The sequence below is a fragment of the Pan troglodytes genome, chromosome 10, assembly GCF_028858775.2.
Source record: "Pan troglodytes isolate AG18354 chromosome 10, NHGRI_mPanTro3-v2.0_pri, whole genome shotgun sequence".
Lineage (NCBI taxonomy): Eukaryota > Metazoa > Chordata > Mammalia > Primates > Hominidae > Pan > Pan troglodytes.
The window spans coordinates 40,167,597-40,188,894 of NC_072408.2; the positions used below are offsets into that span (position 1 = coordinate 40,167,597).

The window sequence follows — 21,298 nt, forward strand, 5'->3', positions numbered from 1 at the left end:
GGTGGCCTGGGGTAGGCACTCGGGCTTCAGTGGTGAATGAAGCAGTCCTGACCCTTCTGACTTACTGAGTACAGCAGTCTCTCAGCTCTGCACTTTTACTCAAGACCTGCACTGTCTGTCTCTCAGTATCCTTTTACCCTATCAATTCTTTTTTTTTTGAGATGGAGTTTTTGCTCTGTTGCCCAGGCTGGAGTGCAATGGTGTGATCTCAGCTCACTGCAACCTCTGCCTCCTGGGTTCACGTGATTCTCCTGCCTCAGCCTGCCGAGTAGCTGGGATTACAGGCGCCCGCCACCATACCTGGCTAATTTTTGTATTTTTAGTAGAAACAAGGTTTCACCATGTTGGTCAGGCTGGTTTCGAACTCTTGATCTCAAGTGATTCACCCACCTCAGCCTTTCAAAGTGCTAGGATTACAGGAGCGAGCCACCATGCCTGGCCTTACCCCATCAATTCTTAGCTGGCCTTCAAAGCCCATCTCAAAGCCTGACTTCTCAGCAAACCTCCCCCCAGCCCCAAGCCCCTTAGGGTGAATCACCTCTGGCCTGGCACGCTGGCTCCCCTCTTCCCAGGTGTCCTGATCTGCCTCACTGGATCCGTAAGCTCCCTGAGGGTAGGCTCTGGGCCCTTTACTTATTTGTGCCCTTGTTAAGTCCCACCTACACCCACATATTCCAGGCTCATTAGATTCTTGAAATAATGACTTTTTATTAAAGCAGACATAAGTAGGTTGCAGGAGCATTTATATTCCCAACTTGGTCTTGGGTACAAAGAAACTGAGACTTCACGCTTGACTCCTTCACCTGAAACCCAAGCTACCTCAGCTGTTTCCTACCTCTCAGCTTATCCTAGGGAGACTCAAAGGTAGGGGCGGAGTGATTTGCTGGCCCAGGGTCCCTGAGGCACATTGATGTCTAATTCCAGGGGATGTCCATGATCCCTATCTCTAGTCTCTCCAGAGATTCTGGTTCTTGTCCTGCCTGGATGCTCACCCTAGGGCAGTATGAAGTTTTTCCATCTCCAGCAGAGGACTCTGAGGGAAGCGATTGGGAACTCTCTTTGGCTTCCGCTCTCTGGTAGGGCAAGGGTTAATGGTGAATTGCAACATATCTCTTGGCTGAGTCACCTCCCTCTGCCTCTCCCCCAAATTCCCCTCAGCTGTTATAAAGAGGACTAGAGGCTGGAGAGTAAAAAGAACTGGGGGTAAGAGCCCCTCTGCCTAGCACTGCTCCCCCCAGGCTCCCAGAAATCTCAGGTCAGAGGCACGGACAGCCTCTGGAGCTCTCTTCTGGTGGGACCATGAACTGCCAGCAGCTGTGGCTGGGCTTCCTACTCCCCATGACAGTCTCAGGCCGGGTCCTGGGGCTTGCAGAGGTGGCGCCCGTGGTAAGTTCCCCAAGAAAGAGACCTGGGCCAGCGGAGGGACAGGGGTTACTGCTCCACAGCCCCATCGAAGCCTCCCTCCTGACCTTCAGCCTGCCTGCCTTTCCCTTGCTCTCTCTGCCCCATGGTCTACCCTGCCCATCTCCCGCTGCTTCCCCTTGTTCCACCTGAGTCCCTTCTCTAAGGTGCTTCTCCATTAGTGCTTCCATATCTGGTCCCTCCTCTCCTGATGGATCTGTTAGGTCACTTAGAAGCTTTACTCTGAGACTAACCCCCTTTTAACCTGCTTACCTCCACTCCCATCATAGGACTACCTGTCACAATATGGGTACCTACAGAAGCCTCTAGAAGGATCTAATAACTTCAAGCCAGAAGATATCACCGAGGCTCTGAGGTGAGAAGCTATGAGGTGTATGCCTTTAGGGCTAAGGTCTCAAGGTCTTCTTCCTTCTCATCCCTTCCTCTCCCCAGGCCCACCTCCTCCTGACCCTAAACCATGCCAGGGATTTAGAGATGGGTGGCGATCATTATTATGGTGGTGGGGCATGGGGTGAGATGGGGATTCACAGATGAGGAATACAGGCATTGGATCTTCCTAGGCCATAAGCATTCCTTTGGAGTCTCTACCCACATCATATCTCAAATACTAATATTTAGTTATAGTCCACATAAAGTATAATGATATGTAAAACTGAGTTGAGTTGTTGACATGCTATTACCTTTTGTGGGCCTTCAATTTGGTACTTATTTATTTCTATTTTATAGTTTTATATGTTGATGTAATGGATTGTTTTTCTTTCTGCTCTCAGATATGTTCAGGTCCCTTGAAAAGCCCCTAGGCCCTATGACAGTCCATAGATGGATGACATTGCTCCAGAGCAAGCTGGGCTGGGACGGGTATCCATTCAGGAAGGGAGAAGGCTGAAGGAGGACAGGCTGTCAGGTGGGAGCACTAGTGGAAAGCTCTCCAGAGCAGGGGAGCCAGACACCTCCACAGAGTAGGAGAAGGTTAGAAATTGCAGTAGAGGGGCTGGGCATGGTGGCTCACGCCTGTAATCCCAGCACTTTGGGAGATCCAGGCAGGGGGATTGCTTGAGCCCAGAAGTTTGACAGCAACCTGGGCAACATAATGAGACCCCATCTCTACCAAAAAAGAAAGAAAGGAAGAAAGAAAGAGAGAGAGAAGAAAAAGAAAGGAAGGAAGGAAGGAAGGAAGGAAAGAAGATTGCAGTAGAGGAGGAAGGCTACACCTGAGGGCAAACTTACTCAAATAAAAGACACTGAAAATGGGGAGATGAAGCTGGAGTATCTCCATTTCTGCAGAGCAGAAGAGAAAGTCCCAGTTATGAGGACTGGAGGCTGGAGTAACCCTGTCAGCTTCAGGGATTCTGTGCTATTCTTGGCCATGAACTTGGGCAGCAGGAAGTCAAAGAGCAATCATCTCCCAGTCATTTCAGATTTTCCTGTCCTGGTAGACCCATCCCTCTCCCTCCTTCAGAGCTTTTCAGGAAGCATCTGAACTTCCAGTCTCAGGTCAGCTGGATGATGCCACAAGGGCCCGCATGAGGCAGCCTCGTTGTGGCCTAGAGGATCCCTTCAACCAGAAGACCCTTAAATACCTGTTGCTGGGTGAGAACAGAGCCTGGAAAAGAGAGGGAGAGGAGGGGGTGATGTGGTTCTGGCGTGTGGGTGGCATTAGGACAGTCTGGACCAGCTCAGTGTTGAATAGATAATCACCTGGTGATTACCTGGTTGTCACCTGTCGATTACCTGGTTGTCACCTGTCTTGGGGGTTGAGTGCCTAAACCCAGAGGAGCTCTCTGGGGTTGGCAGAAGGATCTGTATTTCTAATCTGTTTTCTGGTCATTAACTAGGCCGCTGGAGAAAGAAGCACCTGACTTTCCGCATCTTGAACCTGCCCTCCACCCTTCCACCCCACACAGCCCGGGCAGCCCTGCGTCAAGCCTTCCAGGACTGGAGCAATGTGGCTCCCTTGACCTTCCAAGAGGTGCAGGCTGGCGCGGCTGACATCCGCCTCTCCTTCCATGGCCGCCAAAGCTCGTACTGTTCCAATACTTTTGATGGGCCTGGTAGGCAACAGTTCTCAGTTCCCACCTCATAGACCTCTGAGATTACCTCTGTCTCCTTGAACCAGTGACTCTAGAACCTTGATGTTTGGGCTGCTCTTTATCCCACCTGCACCATACGCTCTCTAATTACCTCCTAACGGGAGCACAGGCGCAGTTGGTCATCTACATGGAGCCTCCTGTTTGAAACTTCCTCCCTCCCTCCCTTCCTTCTCTCCTTCTCTCTCCCTCCCTCCCTCCCTTCCTTCTCTCCCTCCCTCCCTTCCTTCTCTCCTTCTCTCTCTCCCTCCCTCCCTCCCTTCCTTCCTTCTCTCCCTCCCTCCCTCCCTTCTTTCCTTCCTCTCTCTTGCTTGCTTGACAGTCTCACTCTGTTGCCCAGACTGGAGTACAGTGACACAATCATGGCTCACTGCAGCCTCAACCTCCCAGGCTCAAGTGATCCTCCCGCCTCAGCCTCCCAGGTAGAGACTACAGGCAAACACTACCACACCTGGCTAATTTTTGTAGAGATGAAGTTTTGCTATGTTGCCCAGGCTGGTCTTAAACTCCTGTACTCAAGCAATCCTCCTGCCTTGGCCTCTGAAAGTGTTGGGATTACAGGTGTGAGCCATCACCCCTGGCTGCCTATGCTTCTTTTTCTCCCTTAAGTTCCCCTGTTCAAGGCATACCTTAGAGGTATGGGCCAGAGAGGACTGGGTCAGAGAGCAGGGAGTGGCTGGGGAGGTAAGGGACAGTGATGGGCATTCCTGAGAGAACTGGGTGATGACAGGGGAATCTGAAAGGGGAGAAAGAAGCATCCAAGAGACAGTGAACATAGCTGGGGGAATTTTAAGGGTATGCATTAATTAGAGTTTATAATAGGCAGGGTGTGCTCTAGCCTAGCGGGCTCTGACCTCCTTCCTGTTCACCTTTGCCTTTGTCCAGGGAGAGTCCTGGCCCATGCCGACATCCCAGAGCTGGGCAGTGTGCACTTCGACGAAGACGAGTTCTGGACTGAGGGGACCTACCATGGGGTGAACCTGCGCATCATTGCAGCCCATGAAGTGGGCCATGCTCTGGGGCTTGGGCACTCCCGATATTCCCAGGCCCTCATGGCCCCAGTCTACGAGGGCTACCGGCCCCACTTCAAGCTGCACCCAGATGATGTGGCAGGGATCCAGGCTCTCTATGGTCAGTCCCTCCCCCTAGTGAGGGGGAGGGTCAGTCTGACTCCCACGTCAAGGCTTGAAGAGACAGGTCTAGCCTCCATGTAGGGATATAGCTTAGTGTCTTTCTTCTCCAGCCCAGTTACTCAGGCTTCTTCATTTTCAGGAGCAGTTTTTCTCGGACTCTTCTATGTCTAATCTTCCTTCCAGGCCTCTCTCCTTACACCCATGCTTGGGGATGGAGAATGCACCTTCTTTTTTTTTTTTTTTTTTTTTTTTTTTTGAGATAGAGCCTCACTCTGTCACCCAGGCTGGAGTGCAATGGCATGATCTTGGCTCACTGCAACCTCCGCCTCCCGGGTTCAAGCCATTCTCCTGCCTCAGCCTCCCAAGTAGCTGGGATTACAGGAACATGCAACCACGCCCAGCTAATTGTTTTTGTATTTTAGTAGAGATGGGGTTTCACCATGTTGCCCAGGCTGGTCTTAAATTCCTGAGCTCAGGCAATCCACCCGCCTCAGCCTCCCAAAGTCCTAGGATTATAGGCGTGAGCCACCACACCCGGCAAGAATGCACATTCTAACAATCCTCCTTCTCCCTTTCTGGTGTCTCTCAAACCTAGAACGTGTCTCCCGCCGATATCAACATAATATTGCCTACCACAAATGAAAACGCTCTAGGATTCCCTTTTCCCCTCTGTATGGGGCCTCTGAGCAAAACTTACAGGAGACTGGTGTGGAGGACAGGTGCTGTGAGTTCTCTCCCTAAGCAGCATTACTTTACCTTATAGGCAAGAAGAGTCCAGTGATAAGGGATGAGGAAGAAGAAGAAACAGAGCTGCCCACTGTGCCCCCAGAACCCAGTCCCATGCCAGACCCTTGCAGTAGTGAACTGGATGCCATGATGCTGGGTGAGGCCCCTCCCCTCCAGGCTGTTGGCAGGCGGTGGGGGCAGCCTGCTGATCCTGAGGCCTGGACAAATGGGAGTGACATGGGACTTCAGCATGAGCAATGGAGGTTAGACCCCAGGCATTAATGACCATGGAAGGAGACATGTGACATGGGGAGGGAGAGTTCGGAGCCAAATTAAAGGTGGCTTAGGCAGGCACTTACCAAGGCTGCCACGCTCTAAGGGCCACTAGAACACATCTGGAAATGCAGCAAGATGGAGAAAGCTATATTACCCAGATTGCCTGTTAGAGAGGGTGCACCTGGTTGGAAGGACAACTAGGAAGCCACTTGGAGGGGAAGGTGAGGTTCCTAAGGAGGAATAGCTATCTGCAGGGCTTTTGTTTCGTTGAGTGGACCAAAGCTGAAACGCTCTGAGCAACAAAGCATTCTGAGTCCTCTTTGTCTGCCTTTAATTTTCTCTTTGAATTAAAGTTGAATGAATTTTTGAAGAATCAGCCTGCAGGGAGAGGGCAAATTGTTAGTCAGCCTGAGATACCCCCAAGTTTCTGTCTACTTGACCTCTGTCTTTTTGACTTGTTGACACACCATTATGCTCAGGGCCCCGTGGGAAGACCTATGCTTTCAAGGGGGACTATGTGTGGACTGTATCAGATTCAGGACCGGGCCCCTTGTTCCGAGTGTCTGCCCTTTGGGAGGGGCTCCCCGGAAACCTGGATGCTGCTGTCTACTCGCCTCGAACACAATGGATTCACTTCTTTAAGGGTAAGGGGGCTAGTTACAGTGTCTTACATGAGGAGGGCCTAATCTTAAAGAAACTATAAAAGGGAGGGAGATGAGAAGTTTCTGAATGGGTGGACCGGAGGAGACCAAAAGCTATCACCTGAGGACAGAGGTGACTTGTTTTTTCCTCACATGCTCTCAGGAGACAAGGTGTGGCGCTACATTAATTTCAAGATGTCTCCTGGCTTCCCCAAGAAGCTGAATAGGGTAGAACCTAACCTGGATGCAGCTCTCTATTGGCCTCTCAACCAAAAGGTGTTCCTCTTTAAGGTATAAAGTTCAAAGCAAGGGCAAATCCCTTCTTAGGAGGAGTGGGCTACCTTATACTGAGAAGCAAAGCTTGAGCTTGAAGGGAGATGTTCTGCAGCTGCAGTGGGCTGGGGGTAGACCCCTGGGGGTCCTAAGCTCTCTCCTTTTCCTCTCCCCTCTCCCCACCCATCCCATACCCAGGGCTCCGGGTACTGGCAGTGGGACGAGCTAGCCCGAACTGACTTCAGCAGCTACCCCAAACCAATCAAGGGTTTGTTTACGGGAGTGCCAAACCAGCCCTCGGCTGCTATGAGTTGGCAAGATGGCCGAGTCTACTTCTTCAAGGGCAAAGTCTACTGGCGCCTCAACCAGCAGCTTCGAGTAGAGAAAGGCTATCCCAGAAATATTGCCCACAACTGGATGCACTGTCGTCCCCAGACTATAGACACTACCCCATCAGGTGGGAATACCACTCCCTCAGGTACGGGCATAACCTTGGATACCACTCTCTCAGCCACAGAAACCACATTTGAATACTGACTGCTCACCCACAGACACAATCTTGGACATTAACCCCTGAGGCTCCACCACCCACCCTTTCATTCCCCCCCAGAAGCCTAAGGCCTAATAGCTGAATGAAATACCTGTCTGCTCAGTAGAACCTTGCAGGTGCTGTAGCAGGCGCAAGACCATAGATCTCAGGCCTCTAACACTTCCAACTCCAGCCACCACTCTCCTGTGCATTTTCACTCCTGAGAAGTGCTCCCCTAACTCAGATCCCCTAACTTAGATTTGGCCCCCAACTCCATTTCCTGTCTGTCTTAGCCCTTCTAACTCCCCAATTCCATTTCCTGTCTGTCTTAGACAGCCCTTCCAACTGTGTCATCTCTTCTCTGGAGGTCAATGGTGGAGGGAGATGCCTGGGTCCTGTTCTTCCTACATAAAATGCAAGAAAACAGCATGGCCAGTAAACTGAGCAAGGGCCTTGGAATCCTTGAGAATCACATTTATGTGCTTATGATTACGGGCAAGCTAATTAACCTTGTTGAATCTCAGATTCCCCATTTGCAACATTAGGTTAAGACCAGTACTGCAGGATTGTTGCACTAAATGAAATACTGTATGTGAAGTGCCTGGCACAGTGTCTGGTACATTTGTGTTTAATAAAAGCTAACTCCACGTTCGTAAGAGAGGACTGAACAGCTCTTCCTCTAGCTGTCTAGCTGTATAACTCTTACAGTAGTCTGTATAATAAGGGCATCTCTATTAGATCTTTAGGGGACAGAGGATTTGTCAAGATGGTTAGCTCTTTGTTTTGGGGTGCAGAGAAAGAAAAGAGCAGCAACAGCAGAGGCTGGACTCCCTGGTTCAGTATTTAATGCCATTTTATTCACATGCTCCCATGTTCTCCCTCCCTCCCATTGTAGCCTTGCTGCCCAGGGGAGGGATATGTCTTCCTTTATGCATCTGGGAAACCAGGAACAGACCTTGCGCAGGAGAGTCAGAGGGGGAAGAGTTAGAATGGGTCAGTGGCTGGAACAAAGTTCTGGTTAAGGAGGAAATTAGTGCCACCCACGGTGAGAAGCAGAGAAGGCACTTGCATCCTATGCAGCCCTGAAGACCAGGCTCCTTTGGGCAAAAGGCAAGACTCTGGCAGGTGGGCCAATGCTCTCTCCTTGGAGCAAAAAGCCAGCTTTTGGGGAAGGCAGGTCCTGAGGCAGGCACTGCCCTGTGGTCTTCCCCAGGTTGAGGAGAGAAGTGGAAGCCCCATGGAAGACAGTGCTCCCAGCTGAGGTAGGAGGCGGAGGTGGGGGTGGGGGTAGTTTAAGCCTATGGGGCCCAGGGGGAAAGGCCAAACAGAAACCCAACTACCCCCTAATGAAGGGCCTGGAGGTTGGGGTATCTTGGAGCTCCTCAGAGCCCTTCTTCCCATCAAAAAGGTATCAAATGCCTTGGAAGCTCCCTGATCCTACAAAACAAAAAAATGCTTATTTTTACCACTGTGAGGCAAGCTGAGGTGAATATTTAAAAGGCTATTTCAAGACGAGGTGCGGTGGCTATAATCCTAGCACTTTGGGAGGCTGAAGCAGGAGGATCACTTGAGCCCAGGAGTTCAAGACCAGCTTGGGCAACACTGGGAGACCCTGTCTCTGCAAAAAAATAAAAACGAATAAATAAAAATTAGCTGTGTGTGGCGTCTGTGGTCCCAGCCACTCGGGAGGCTGAATGAGAGGCTTGCTTGGGCCGGGGAAATCAAAGTTGTCATGAGCTGTGGTCATGCCACGGCACTGGACAGAACAAGACCTTGTCTCAAAACAAACAAACAAAAGCTATATGGGTAAGGCTTGGAGGGAATTCGGGAGTCAATTTCTTTGGGGACCAGGGCACCTCTATTATTGGTCAGAGGTAAATATTCATACTTCCCTTCCTCCCCCTTCCCCATAAGACTCTTCTCTGTTCTTGGAACATATCCCTACAAAGCTGGTCTGGGTTGAGGCACAGATCCTGTCCCCAAGTCCAAGAGGTGGGGAAGTTTGTGTGCAGGTCCTGTGGGCTCAAACCCTGCCCACCTAGTGTTCCCAGGCCCTCACAGGGGTAAGGGAAAAAGTGGAAGTCTAGGCTCAGGTCTGGTTAGAACCAGAGATTAAGGTGAGGGGTACAGTGGAACCACAGTCAGAATCCAGGTCCAGGACGGTGTGGGGGGCTGTGGTCTGGGGTCCTGGTCCCAGTTGGCACTCTTGAAGACTCTGGAAGTAACTCTGGAGGGACACAGGGCAGAGAGGGAGTAAGGAGGGGCCTGGGTCAGAGCCCCCCTCCCACCCTGACCATCCCCATATGTCCTCTGCTTCATCTGCCCAGGGTGTCCCCAAGCCCCCCACTCACTGGAGCGAGACTGTCAGCAGGGCTGCAGGTATTGGCAGGGAGCTGATGCCGACAGCTGCCCTCACAAAGCCCCACCCCAGAGGGGATCCAGTGCCATTTGGCCTTTTGCTGAAGGGTCTGAAGGAGTTGGAGATGGCTTTGCTGATGGCTTAAGACCACTGCTGGCCGGGCGCGGTGGCTCACACTTGTAATCCCAGCACTTTGGGAGGCTGAGGTGGGTGGATCACTTGAGGTTGGGAGTTCAAGACCAGCCTTGCTAACATGGTGAAACCCCATCTCTACTAAAGATACAAAAACTAGCCGGGCATGGTGATGCATATCTGTAATCCCAGCTACTCGGGAAGCTGAGGCATGATAATCACTTGAATCCAGGAGGCGGAGGTTACAGTGAGCCAAGATCATGCCACTGTACTCCAGCATGGGTGACAGAGTGAGACTCCATCTCAAAAAAAAAAAGACCACTGCTTCGGAGGGGGCAATACAGACTCAAGAAGGCCTCTTTAGGCCCTGAATCCTACCCTATACACACTCACATTCTAAAGAAACCCATTTGACCTTCCTGTTGTTTCTCTCAAGCCTCATCTTCCCCCCCACTTATTCCTCTTTTTTTTTTTTTGAGATGGAGTCTCGCTCTGTCGCCCAGACTGGAGTGCAGTGGCGCGATCTTGGCTCACTGCAAGCTCCACCTCCCGGGTTCAAGCCATTCTCCTGCCTCAGCCTCCCGAGTAGCTGGGACTACAGGCGCCCGCCAACAGGCCCAGCTAGTTTTTTTTTTTTTTTTTTTTTGTATTTTTAGTAGAGATAGGGTTTCACCATGTTAGTCAGAATGGTCTTGATCTCCTGATCTCGTGATCCGCCCGCCTTGGCCTCCCAAAGTGCTGGGATTATAGGCGTGAGCCACCGTGCCCAGCAACCCCCCCGACAATTCATTCTAAAAGAAATTCTTCGAAATTCTATTTTTCCTCCTAGACTTCCCTGAGATCCTCCTTTCCTTCTGTAACTCTTTCCTGCTTCCCCTGACTCCTTCAACTTTTTTTTTCAGTGCCCTGCCCCATTCACCTTGGACATCCTCCCCCACTCTCCTTCCTCAAGTGTATTTCTCCCCTTCCCTCCTTAAGTCTAGGAACTGGGGACATGAGTAGGCACAGGTTGGCTGCTTCTGTACCACAGCACTAACTCACCATTAGCGTGGCCTCCATGTTCCTCAGGCACGAGCTTCCACTGGGCCAGGGCTCCAAGGGCCCCCAAGGCTGGCCAGATCCCCAGTAAGACCCAGCTATATCAGCAGAGAGAAGGCAAGGCTGGAAGTGTCTGCAGGCGTTGGCCCAGCCAACTCCCCAGTGCCAGCCCCTCCAGGAAGTAGTCAACACAGGCCACAAGCACTGCAGAACCCAGTAGGGTTGTGCCCAGCACTGTGAATGGACGTGGCCACCGAAGTGTGAGCAGGGCTCCCAGCAGCGCCAGCCCCACCAGCCCCCAGCTGGCACCCAGGCTGAAGGTGGTTGGTAGATAGGCTCAGAAGCCAGCAGGGCTCCGGCACCCAAGGTCAGGCCTAGCAGGAGACCAGTCAATAAGAGCCCAACACAGTGAACCAACATGGTGACCACGCCGCAGAGGAGTCATGATGACCACGGCGATGCCCACTCTCATTTCCAGGCTCAGCTGTGTCTCCAGCACCCGCACCTTGTGGCACAGTAGGAAGCTCACCAGCGCTCCTGACAGCTGACCGGAGAGAAACGTCACTGTCTTGAAGCAGCAGTAGCCTGGGAAGTGAGGCAGGAGGAATTGAGAGGCAGGAAGGGGGCTCTACAGGGATGACTCTGATGAATTCCAAGGGAGAGGAATGGCTCACTAGAGGAGCAGAAGACAGGAGCAGCACGTCAAGGGACCTCAAGGCCAGGGGCAGAAAGGGGTCGCTTAGGGTCGGGGGGGGGGGGCACTGTTTCAGGAACTGTGAGGGAATGGGAGGGAAAATCAAGAGGTAAGATGGATACATTGAGGGGAGTAAGGATAGAAAGAAGGTCTAGTCCTTTTAGGGATAGCAGATAGGAAAAAATCAGCACAAGCTGATTCAGGTTTTTGGAGAAGAGTGAAGAAGTCTGAAATATAGCGAATAATTTAGGAATGGGGTTTTCAGGTAGGAGTTAAGAGAAGAGCAAATGATAGATGCCAGAGGTGAAAGCTGGAAGGCATGGGCATGGAGGATGGACAAGAAGCTGGCAAGAGCAACATGGGCCTAGGAATACAGCCAGAGCAACATGGGCCACACTAGAGGTAGGAACCCCTGGCAGAGGAGGTGAGATGGCCCAGGAGCAAGGAGGAAAGCTGGCATCATCCTTGAGGATGACAGTCTTGGGCAATGGTCCCCCAGGTCCTTGGCCCTGCCCTCACTGAAGCAGCAGTAGATGATTCCAAAGCAGCAGCAAAGGGCACACACCAGGGCAAGTGCCAGTTCAGGATTGTCCTGGGGTTCCAAAACACATCTTGGGTCTGGAGGCTCTGGGAGTTGTTGATTAAAGGGCCTGGGGTCAGATGTCACAGCCAGGGGCAGCAAGACTTCCTCCATGGCCGAAGAGAAAGTGGTCACAGAGCGGGAGGTGTCAGCTCCTCTCATCCATCCATGAATGTCTTTAGGGGATTGGGAAACCTGCAGCGGGGCACGGGGCAGAAACTCAGGTGCCCATAAATCTTGAGGACTCTGTACCTCTATTTCTTTTAAATAATGGTGCCCATTTCAGGAGCCAGTATGACCCTGTTGAGGTAACTGAAGAAATCTACAGGATTGGATTGAGAGGAGCAGGATCTGTCTTTACCACTCTCTGAAACAAGTACACTTAAGTAAAATGTAAAATGAAATCTTATAAAGTAATGAAAATCTTATAAAGTAATGAGCCTTTGCCTCCCCCCACCACCCTGCAGCTCTTCAGGGTGAGGGTGGAAAGAACAGGAAGCCCTGGGTGTGTGGAGGGAGGGGTGCTGGGACATTATTGCCCCATCTGCGACTGGGACTTAATACTACCCCACTGGATTGGGAAGGGTGAGGTTAATAGAGAGGGGAGAGGGAGGGAGAACAGGAGAGTATGAGTCATGGTGGGGGTCTCTGGACAGCTGCTCCAGGCCCAGGGCAGAAAGAGGGAAAAAACCAGACACCAAGAGTTTGGGAGGAGGAATTAAGTAGAGACAGTCACCCACAGTTTGTCAGGGTTTTAAAGCCTCAGCTTCATGCTGAGATGGAGTTGTTGGAGGAAGAGGCATCCAGCCACAGTCCTAATCCCACAGCCCCTCATGGAATAAGCAGGGACTTTGCCCACAGACATCTCACATCCTGGTAGCCACTCGCACCTCCCCTTAGGATATTGGTGGGACTTTTCCTACCTCACCCTTCCCCCAGCGGTATCAGGGCTGCCAATGGGATTTGAATTCAAATCCTGAAAGGAGAACACCAAGGAGGAGCTGGCATTTCGGGCACTGTGGGAATGAAGTGGCAAAAATGCAGGCACATTACTTTCTTCAGCTGTCCTTTGGATATCAAGGTCCTTACAGGCTGGAGGGTTGGCTCTCGGAGCTCCTCTCCTCAATCTGCTTGGAAGTCTGGGGACCCTGAACAAGGGGGGGTTGGGGAGGGGATGTTAACTACTCACCATCCTGCCAGGGTTGAGGAGAGGAGGGGGTGGAAGTGCTTCCCTAGACCTCCAGATGCATCCCTGCTCGGAGGTCCTAGACGCCGGGGGTGCGGCTGTCGGTCAAGAGCACCCCCAGGGTCACTCTGTCGCTGCCTAAACTCTTTCAAGTCGCAGCCCAGGCTCTGTGAGCTAAATGCAACTAGCTTGCAGGGTGGAGAAAGGGGACAGGGAGTGTGTGTTGGGGTGTGTGTGTGTGTGTGTGTGTGTGCGCGCGCGCGCGCGCGCGCGCGGTGGGGGGAGGAGGGGTGACATCACAAGGCAGGCCCCTCCAATTCTTTCCCGTGTGTGTGGGGGGACCCAGGTTGCCTACTGCTCTAGTCCAGGACCAGAGACCCCCAACTATATAGCAGGTAAGAGTCTTGAGGGTCACCCCAAGAGTTTTGGGGAAGGGTCTCCGAATACTTAGGAGATGACAACCGGAAGCTCTCAAAGCCCCAATAGGGGTCCCAGCGCCCCCCTAGCTCCAGCTTGGTTTCTTCCACTTTCCAGAGAATTGGAGTATTGTCTTCTGGAGAACCGGGTGGTCGGGATCGTGGACCAGAGAAGGGGCTTTTGCTGGTCGGGGAGCGCCAACTGGGGGTTCATGGGTGGAAAAACTTTCGGATCAAGACGGGGTATAAGGCTAGAGGCGTGTGCAGAGGAGGGGACCGACGGAACGGGGACCCAACTGGGTCTACGTGGGGGCGGGGGCGCTTGTGGACGTCCACCAAATAGCTTGGTATGCAGATGAGATGTCAAGCAGCAGGTAGATGAGTTCAGTGTTCTTTGGCTCACGGGCAAAGTTCTGAGCCGAGCCAAGTTACGCTCCCAGTTCCTAGGCACCGCTCGGTGATCGGGCCTGGGGAGCTGCGTCCCGAGGGGCGGATCCAGGTATAAGGGGCAGCTCGCCAGCTGGGTCAAGCGCGGGGGAGGCCGTGGGTTGCTGTGAAAGGAGGGGCAGTGCTGCGGGGCGAGGGAGGGGGCCAGCCAGGGCACCCTCTCCTCTGCTCCACCTCCGCACCGCAGGATACAAAGGGGCCTGTGTCCTCGCAGCTGCCGGCACGGAGGGGATCAGGGCAGTGACTCTTCTGAGCTCCCTGGTTTTGTCTGCAAGGGAAAAAGACTATATGTGGCTCGGTGGCTGCCCTCCATCTCCCAGGAATACAAAGCCTAGGAATACACCCAGAGCAATCCTGAGAGTCTGCCCTTAGTCTGCAGGCTTTGGTGCAGAGTCCACTTGCCTTGCTTCCTGCGGTGCAACCTGCGGGAATCCCATTCCCACACGCGGAGGGAGGGGCCTTTAAATGGCGGGGCCAGTACTTCCTTAGGACCGCCTCCTTGGAGTCGACGCCGCCCTAGCTGGACTGGCTTGCCTCTCAGCCAACCGCTATTTCTTTTCCTTCCCGTCTCTTCCCTGGTGACCCCGGAAGTGGAAGTAGGCCCAGGTCGCCGGCGGCCGCGGGGACGGAAGGCGGAAGCAGAGCGTGAGCGGGAGGCGGAGCCGGGAGAGCGGCTCTCGTAGCTCACCCTGGCCCCAGGCCGGGCGGCTCGAGGGGGAGGAGTTACCGCCGTTCTTCGGTACGTCCGTCTTTTTTTTTTTTTCGTTTTTTTTTTTGTTTTTTTGAGATGGAGTCTCGCTCTGTCACCCAGACTGGAGTACAGTGGCACGATCTCGGCTCACTGCAACCTCCACCTCCCGGGTTCAAGCGATTCTTCTGCCTCAGCCTCCCGAGTAGCTGGGACTACAGGTGCGCGCCACCACGCCTGGCGAATTTCTGTATTTTTAGTAGAGACGGAGTTTCACCATGTTGGCCAGGCTGGTCTCGAACTCCTGACCTCGTGATCCGCCGGCCTCGGCCTCCCAAAGTGCTGGGATTACAGGCGTGAGCCACGGTGCCCGGCCACCTTCGTCCCTTCTACACAGCCGGTGGGTTCCCTGGTAGTCTTTCTTAGGGGCAGCCCTAAGCTCCGCCCCCAGATTTTCCTCCAGGGCCGCATGGCCCCCACCCATTACTGGAAGTCTGTGGCCCCCTTTCCGGCGGTCTTTCCCATTTTCCTAAGAGTGACCCACCCTCCCCCGACCACACCCTTTACGGTACCTCCCTGTTTCCCTGATTGAAGGTTATAGTTTTCTGGGGAAAGAAGAAAAATTTAAGTGATTTGGAGGAGAGGGGAGGGAGCAAGCAGGGTTGTGGTGAGTCTAGTTTTGGCTTATTGCTAGGAATAGCGAATGCCCCAAAAGAACTTGGGAAAACAAGGGAGGTGGATGAATTAAATGTGTCCACTATTTGAGATTGTTTAATTCTTCTCTTGGTCTCATCCTTGACTGTCTCCACCTTGATATCTGTTACAGGCATCAGAACACACCATGATGGCTGTGACCTAAGACCCTCAGGAAGCCCCGGGGTCATGGCCCAGAAGCACCCCGGAGAAAGAGGGTTGTATGGAGCCCACCACAGTGGTGGTGCCTCCCTCAGGACTTTAGGACCCTCCGTGGACCCTGAAATACCTTCATTCTCAGGACTCAGGGACTCAGCAGGGACTGCTCCTAATGGTACCCGCTGCCTCACAGAGCACTCTGGTCCTAAGCACACACAGCACCCAAACCCAGCCCATTGGTTGGACCCAAGCCATGGCCCCCCAGGGGGTCCAGGACCACCTAGAGATGCAGAGGACCCTGATCAGAGTGAGACGTCTTCAGAAGAAGAATCAGGAGTGGACCAGGAACTCTCAAAAGAAAACGAGACTGGGAACCAGAAGGATGGGAACTCTTTTCTTTCCATTCCATCTGCTTGCAACTGCCGGGGAACACCTGGAATTCCAGAAGGGCCTTACTCTGAGGGAGGAAATGGTTCTTCTAGCAACTTTTGCCACCACTGTACCTCTCCAGCTTTGGGGGAAGATGAGTTGGAAGAGGAATATGATGATGAAGAATCTCTCAAGTTCCCCAGTGATTTTTCACGTGTGTCCAGCGGAAAGAAACCCCCATCCCGGAGACAGCGGCACCGCTTTCCAACGAAGGAGGATACTCGGGAGGGTGGACGTAGGGATCCCAGGTCCCCTGGTCGACATCGGCTGGGTCGGAAACGAAGTCAGGCAGATAAGCGCAAAGGCCTGGGATTGTGGGGAGCCGAGGAACTATGTCAACTTGGACAGGCAGGCTTTTGGTGGCTGATTGAACTGCTGGTATTGGTGGGAGAGTACGTAGAAACTTGTGGCCATCTCATCTATGCATGCAGGCAACTGAAAAGCAGTGATTTGGACCTTTTTCGAGTTTGGATGGGAGTGTGGACAGGGCGGTTAGGGGGCTGGGCCCAGGTCATGTTTCAGTTTCTAAGCCAGGGGTTTTACTGTGGAGTAGGACTGTTTACTCGTTTTCTTAAGCTGCTGGGTGCTTTGCTGCTCCTGGCTCTGGCCCTCTTTTTGGGCTTTCTACAGTTGGGATGGCGGTTTCTGGTGGGACTAGGTGACCGGTTAGGCTGGAGGGATAAGGCTACCTGGCTCTTCTCTTGGCTGGATTCTCCAGCCTTGCAGCGTTGCTTGACTCTGCTGAGAGATAGCAGGCCATGGCAGCGGCTGGTAAGAATAGTTCAGTGGGGCTGGCTGGAGGTGCCTTGGGTCAAGCAGAATATTAATAGGCAGGGGAATGCACCTGTAGCTAGTGGGCGCTACTGCCAGCCTGAAGAGGAAGTGGCTCGACTCTTGACCATGGCTGGGGTTCCTGAGGATGAGCTAAACCCTTTCCATGTACTGGGGGTTGAGGCCACAGCATCAGATGTTGAACTGAAGAAGGCCTATAGACAGCTGGCAGTGATGGTGAGTACCCTTCTGTTTCCTGTTTCTTTTGTTCCCATATTTTTTTTTTTTTTTTTTGAGATGTAGTCTTGCTCTGTTGCCCAGGCTGGAGTGCAGTGGCACAATCTCAGCTCACTACAACCTCCGCCTCCTGGGTTCAAGCGATTCTCCTGCCTCAGCCTCCTGAGTAGCTGGGATTACAGGTGCGCGCCACCATGCCCGGCTAATTTTTTTTGTATTTTTAGTAGAGATGGGGTTTCACCATGTTGGTCATGCTGGTCTCGAACTCCTGACTTCATGATTCACCCACCTCAGCCTCCCAAAGTGCTGTGATTACAGGTGTGAGCCACTGGTCCCAGCCTGTTCCTATATTTTCTATTCCAGTTTTAGGGAGAGTGGAATAAAGGGAAGGCAGAGTAGAAAGTTAACGGGTAGGTGAAGGTTAACGTTCTTCTTTTTTTTTTTTTTTTTGAGACGGAGTCACGCTCTATCGCCCAGGCTGGAGTGCAGTGGCGTGATCTTGGCTCACGCAAACTCCGCCTCCCGGGTTCACGTCATTCTCCTGCCTCAGCCTCCCGAGTAGCTGGGACTACAGGCGCCTGCCACTGTGCCTGGCTAATTTTTGTATTTTTAGTAGAAACGGGGTTTCACCGTGTTAGCCAGGATGGTCTCGATCTCCTGACCTCGTGATCCGCTCGCCTCAGTCTCCCAAAGTGCTGGGATTACAGGCAGGAGCCACTGCGCCCAGCTGGTTAACATAGTCTTAGGAAAGAGTCATAAAGACTTTTTGGGCCAGGTGCAGTGGCTCACACCTGTGATCCCAGCACTTTGGGAGGCCAGGCTTGGTGGCACATGCCTGTAGTCCCAGCTACTCGGGAGGCTGAGGTGGGAGGATCAGTTGAGCCCAGGAGGTCGAGGCTGCAACAAGCTGGGATCATGAACATACAGTCTGGGCAACCAAGCCAGACCATCTCAAAAAAAAAAAAAAAAAAAAAAAAAGATATTTTCCCCTCCACTATGGGATCTGATCTTCCCTCCATTTTGTTTGTCACGAGATATATTTTTTGAACCTGGTATATTAGGCAGTGTAGAACTCACTCACCCGGAAAATCTAGGTGAAGTCCCTCTAACTGGAGTGGGAAAAAGACCTATTCAGAGAGCACCTCAGTTGCTCTTACCTGAACAAATGAGGGTTTTCTTTTTTTTTTTTAACATGGGGTAACCCAACTATTTCTCCCAGAGAAGCAAATATGGACCTAGTATGGGAGGGTCAGGGAGTGCATGTAAGGATTTTAGCACCAGGTAGGAGAAAACAGGCTGTTTCAAGATCAGCAACTCAGAATAGGAGAGGGAAAGAAAATGGAGGTGTATGCATATGTATGTCATACATGAAAATATGGTTGCTTTTATTGATAAGAGGGTGTGCAGGGCCAGGCGCGGTGGCTTACGCCTGTAATCCCAGCACTTTGGGAGGGTGAGGTGGGCCGATCACAAGGTCAGGAGATCGAGACCATCCTGGCTAACATGGTGAAACCCTGTCTCTACTAAAAATACAAAAAAATTAGCCGGGTGTGGTGGCGGGCGCCTGTAGTCCCAGCTACTCGGGAGGCTGAGGCAGGAGAATGGTGTAAACCTGGGAGGCAGAGCTTGCAGTGAGCCAAGATCGCGCCACTGTACTCCAGCCTGGGCGACAGAACAAGACACCGTCTCAAAAAAAAAAAAAAAGAGGGTGTGCAGATGGGAGTTGTCATGCACCTTATGCTTGAGGGAAATGGTTTAATACAAGCATGCAATCAAATTGCATTAGAAGTAGATATTAGGTTGATATTAGATAACGGATTGTTACTGCTATTTCTGTACAAATAAAACTATTATGAATATAAGTAAGGTGTGTAAATTGGAGGCCTACTTACACTGGAGTGTATGGAGCTGGACTGGTAAAACATCACAGTGTGCAAACTACCTCAATGGCTGCATGACACCAAAGAGGAATGGGCAACTAAAGTTTCCATTAATGATTAAAGGTACAGTAAACCACCACACCTGTAACTTACCAAAGGACTGAATTAATTTGGTGGGAAATGTATGCCCCTTAGTAGGTAGCTTGGTATATTCTTTTTTTTTTTTTTTTGAGACAGGGTCTCACTCCAGTTCCCCAGGCTGGAGTACAGTGGCAGGATCTCAGCTCACTGCAGCCTTGATCCCCCAGGCTTAGGTGGCTTCCACCTCAGCTTCCTGAGTAGCTGGAACTACAGGTGTTCATCACCACACCTGGCTAATTTTTTGTATTTTTAGTAGAAATGGGGTTTTGTTATGTTAGCTAGCCTGATCTCGAACTCCTGGACTCAAGCAATTTGCCTGCCTCGGCCTCCCAGAGTGCTGGGATTACAGGCGTGAGCCACTGCGCTTGGCTTCTGCTGTATTCTTAGAGTGGGTAACAATTGTTTACTCTCATTGTTACTAATTCTACTAGTAGTAGAGCTCTTTTCTCACCTTCTTTTAGTAGACATCCTGTTTTGGAGAATATTATTCTTAACAAAAATTCTCATTTTTCAATTTCTCTTGAAGTAGAGATGTAGTTAAGTTCCCCTAACCTTAAAACATCTATCCCTATACCCCAAAGATCTCTCTCTGTCCTGGACCAGAGTGTCTCTGGGCTTTTATTGAACCTCTCACTGCCTTACTAAGCCCTAGTGTGAACATGACTAAAAGGCTGTTCAATTAGCTTGGGAATGTGGGAAATTTGACAGCATTTTAGTTATTTGGCATCAGTCAGGAGACTAGCTTTATCTCTGCATTTTTGGGGAATGGGGATGGGTACAATCAGGAAGCTGTAGGAAGAGAGGATATTACTTGTCTTGGAGAGAAGGCTGAAAAGTACATAAAGTCTCTGAGACCATGATATGCTATTTCATTTCTGGGACTGAAAGGCATATCACTGTAGGAAGTTTTGGATATCAGAATTTTCTAGTTAAAAAAGAGTTTCAAGATGTAACATCTTTGGGACTCTTATTTTATGACTGATACATGTGTGTGCCAGAGACCAACTGTCCCTGTTCATCTGGGATTGAGGAGTTTCTAGAGGCATGGGACTTTTTAGTGCTAAAACTGGGACAGTCTCAGGCAAACTGGGATGATGAATCCACCGTAGTACCTGATTCTTTGCTACATACTTCATATATATTCTTATTTAATCCTCCCAACAATCCATGATAGATATTCAGGCTGACATGATAGATAATCCCAACAATCCATGATAGATATTCATGATGGCACACGCCTGTAATCCCAGCACTTTGGGAGGCTGAGGTAGGCAGATCACCTGAGGTCAGGAGTTCGAGACCAGACTGGCCAACTAGATGAAACCCCGTCTCCACTAAAAATACAAAAAAATTAGCTGAGTATGGTGGTGCATGCCTGTAATCCCACCTACTAGAGAGGCTGAGGCAGGAGAATTGCTAGAACCTGGGAGGTGGAGGTTACAGTGAGCTGAGATCGTGCCACTGCACTCTAGCCTGGGTGACAGAGCGAGACTGCATCTCAAAAAAAAAAAAAAAAAAAAAGATATTCAAGGTAATGTAGCTAATTATAACAGAGCCATGAATTGAACCAGATCTGTAGAGTCAGAGCAATTAATCATTAAGCTACACTGACTCTTCAAAAGGGTGATGAAAGAGAACCCTTTGATATGAGAATAAATTCAAGGTGAGGAGAGGGTTGGAATGGATTTGTAATGAAATCTCTCTGTCTTGGTAGGTTCATCCTGACAAAAATCATCATCCCCGGGCTGAGGAGGCCTTCAAGGTTTTGCGAGCAGCTTGGGACATTGTCAGCAATGCTGAAAAGCGAAAGGAGTATGAGATGTAAGTTGGAGATGGGAAATCATCAGATAATGGTAAATGAAAAATCCTCAATAGCAGAGGCATCTGGACTTGGGGGTGGAGGCTTGTTGAGATGGAGAGAACTGAAGTCACTTGTCTTTCTCGCTAGACAGGGGCCTCAAGAGGCCAACTGATATGTCTTCCTTTGTCCCTCCCTCAATACCTTCTGACTTACAAAGCATTTCTTCTATTAGGAAACGAATGGCAGAGAATGAGCTGAGCCGGTCAGTAAATGAGTTTCTGTCCAAGCTGCAAGATGACCTCAAGGAGGCAATGAATACTATGATGTGTAGCCGATGCCAAGGAAAGCATAGGTATGAAATAGAAGGAGAGGGATGGGACAATCACAGCTCAGGGATTATGTAACCAAGGATCTTTCTAGTGAGTACTGGTAATTATGAGTTACATCTGTATCTCATAATTAGTAAAAAGACCCTTAAGTTTCTACCTTTGTCATATTGTCAATAGACTGACGATTTTAATTAGCACTAAGAAACATTAGCTTTAAGATAGAACGTTGAA

The 21,298-nt window shown here is 51.1% G+C and overlaps 3 protein-coding genes across 12 annotated transcripts in view; 2 read left to right on the forward strand and 1 right to left on the reverse strand.

The window, feature by feature from the left end:
- The first annotated feature begins 1,196 nt into the window (after positions 1–1,196).
- MMP19 (matrix metallopeptidase 19) lies at positions 1,197–7,546 on the forward strand. 3 transcript variants are annotated; one of them, XM_009425177.5, is made up of 10 exons: positions 1,197–1,386; positions 1,692–1,777; positions 2,882–3,012; positions 3,258–3,473; positions 4,395–4,640; positions 5,406–5,525; positions 6,124–6,288; positions 6,449–6,576; positions 6,757–7,015; positions 7,420–7,546. In XM_009425177.5, the coding sequence occupies exons 1-10, from the start codon at positions 1,300–1,302 to the stop codon at positions 7,497–7,499; spliced, it is 1,518 nt and encodes a 505-aa protein (XP_009423452.1). In that variant the 5' UTR covers positions 1,197–1,299; the 3' UTR covers positions 7,500–7,546. The 3 variants fall into 3 exon arrangements, with proteins under 3 accessions (XP_009423452.1, XP_001154045.2, XP_054519199.1); XM_001154045.8 differs by lacking the exon at positions 7,420–7,546 and having other exon boundaries at positions 6,757–7,219; XM_054663224.2 differs by lacking the exons at positions 6,757–7,015; positions 7,420–7,546 and having other exon boundaries at positions 5,406–5,631; positions 6,449–6,536.
- A 376-nt stretch (positions 7,547–7,922) lies between these two features.
- LOC746548 (uncharacterized) lies at positions 7,923–15,111 on the reverse strand. The gene is made up of 8 exons (XM_063786180.1): positions 15,006–15,111; positions 13,944–14,207; positions 13,492–13,629; positions 13,080–13,362; positions 12,814–12,906; positions 11,146–11,201; positions 10,620–10,714; positions 7,923–9,314 (listed from the first exon to the last, which is right to left on the reverse strand). Exons 1-8 carry the CDS (start codon positions 15,109–15,111, stop codon positions 9,177–9,179), a joined length of 1,173 nt encoding a protein of 390 aa, XP_063642250.1. The 3' UTR covers positions 7,923–9,176.
- The window catches only part of SARNP (SAP domain containing ribonucleoprotein), a 78,222-nt gene continuing 70,246 nt past the window's right edge, over positions 13,323–21,298 (forward strand). For 3 of the 8 annotated variants that reach the window (XR_010148299.1, XM_063786655.1, XM_063786656.1), the window contains exons 1-5: positions 13,323–13,471; positions 14,531–14,678; positions 15,454–16,916; positions 20,652–20,758; positions 20,971–21,090. Coding sequence is in view for 6 of the 8 variants with exons in the window: in XM_063786655.1 (XP_063642725.1) it covers positions 15,510–16,916; positions 20,652–20,758; positions 20,971–21,090 (1,634 nt within the window). In the remaining 2 variants the exon portion in view is untranslated. Of the gene's footprint in view, positions 13,472–13,621; positions 13,992–14,530; positions 15,028–15,453; positions 16,917–20,651; positions 20,759–20,970; positions 21,091–21,298 lie in introns of those variants that run through there. The other 5 variants (XR_010148298.1, XM_024347800.3, XM_016923256.4 and 2 more) reach the window with 3 other exon arrangements.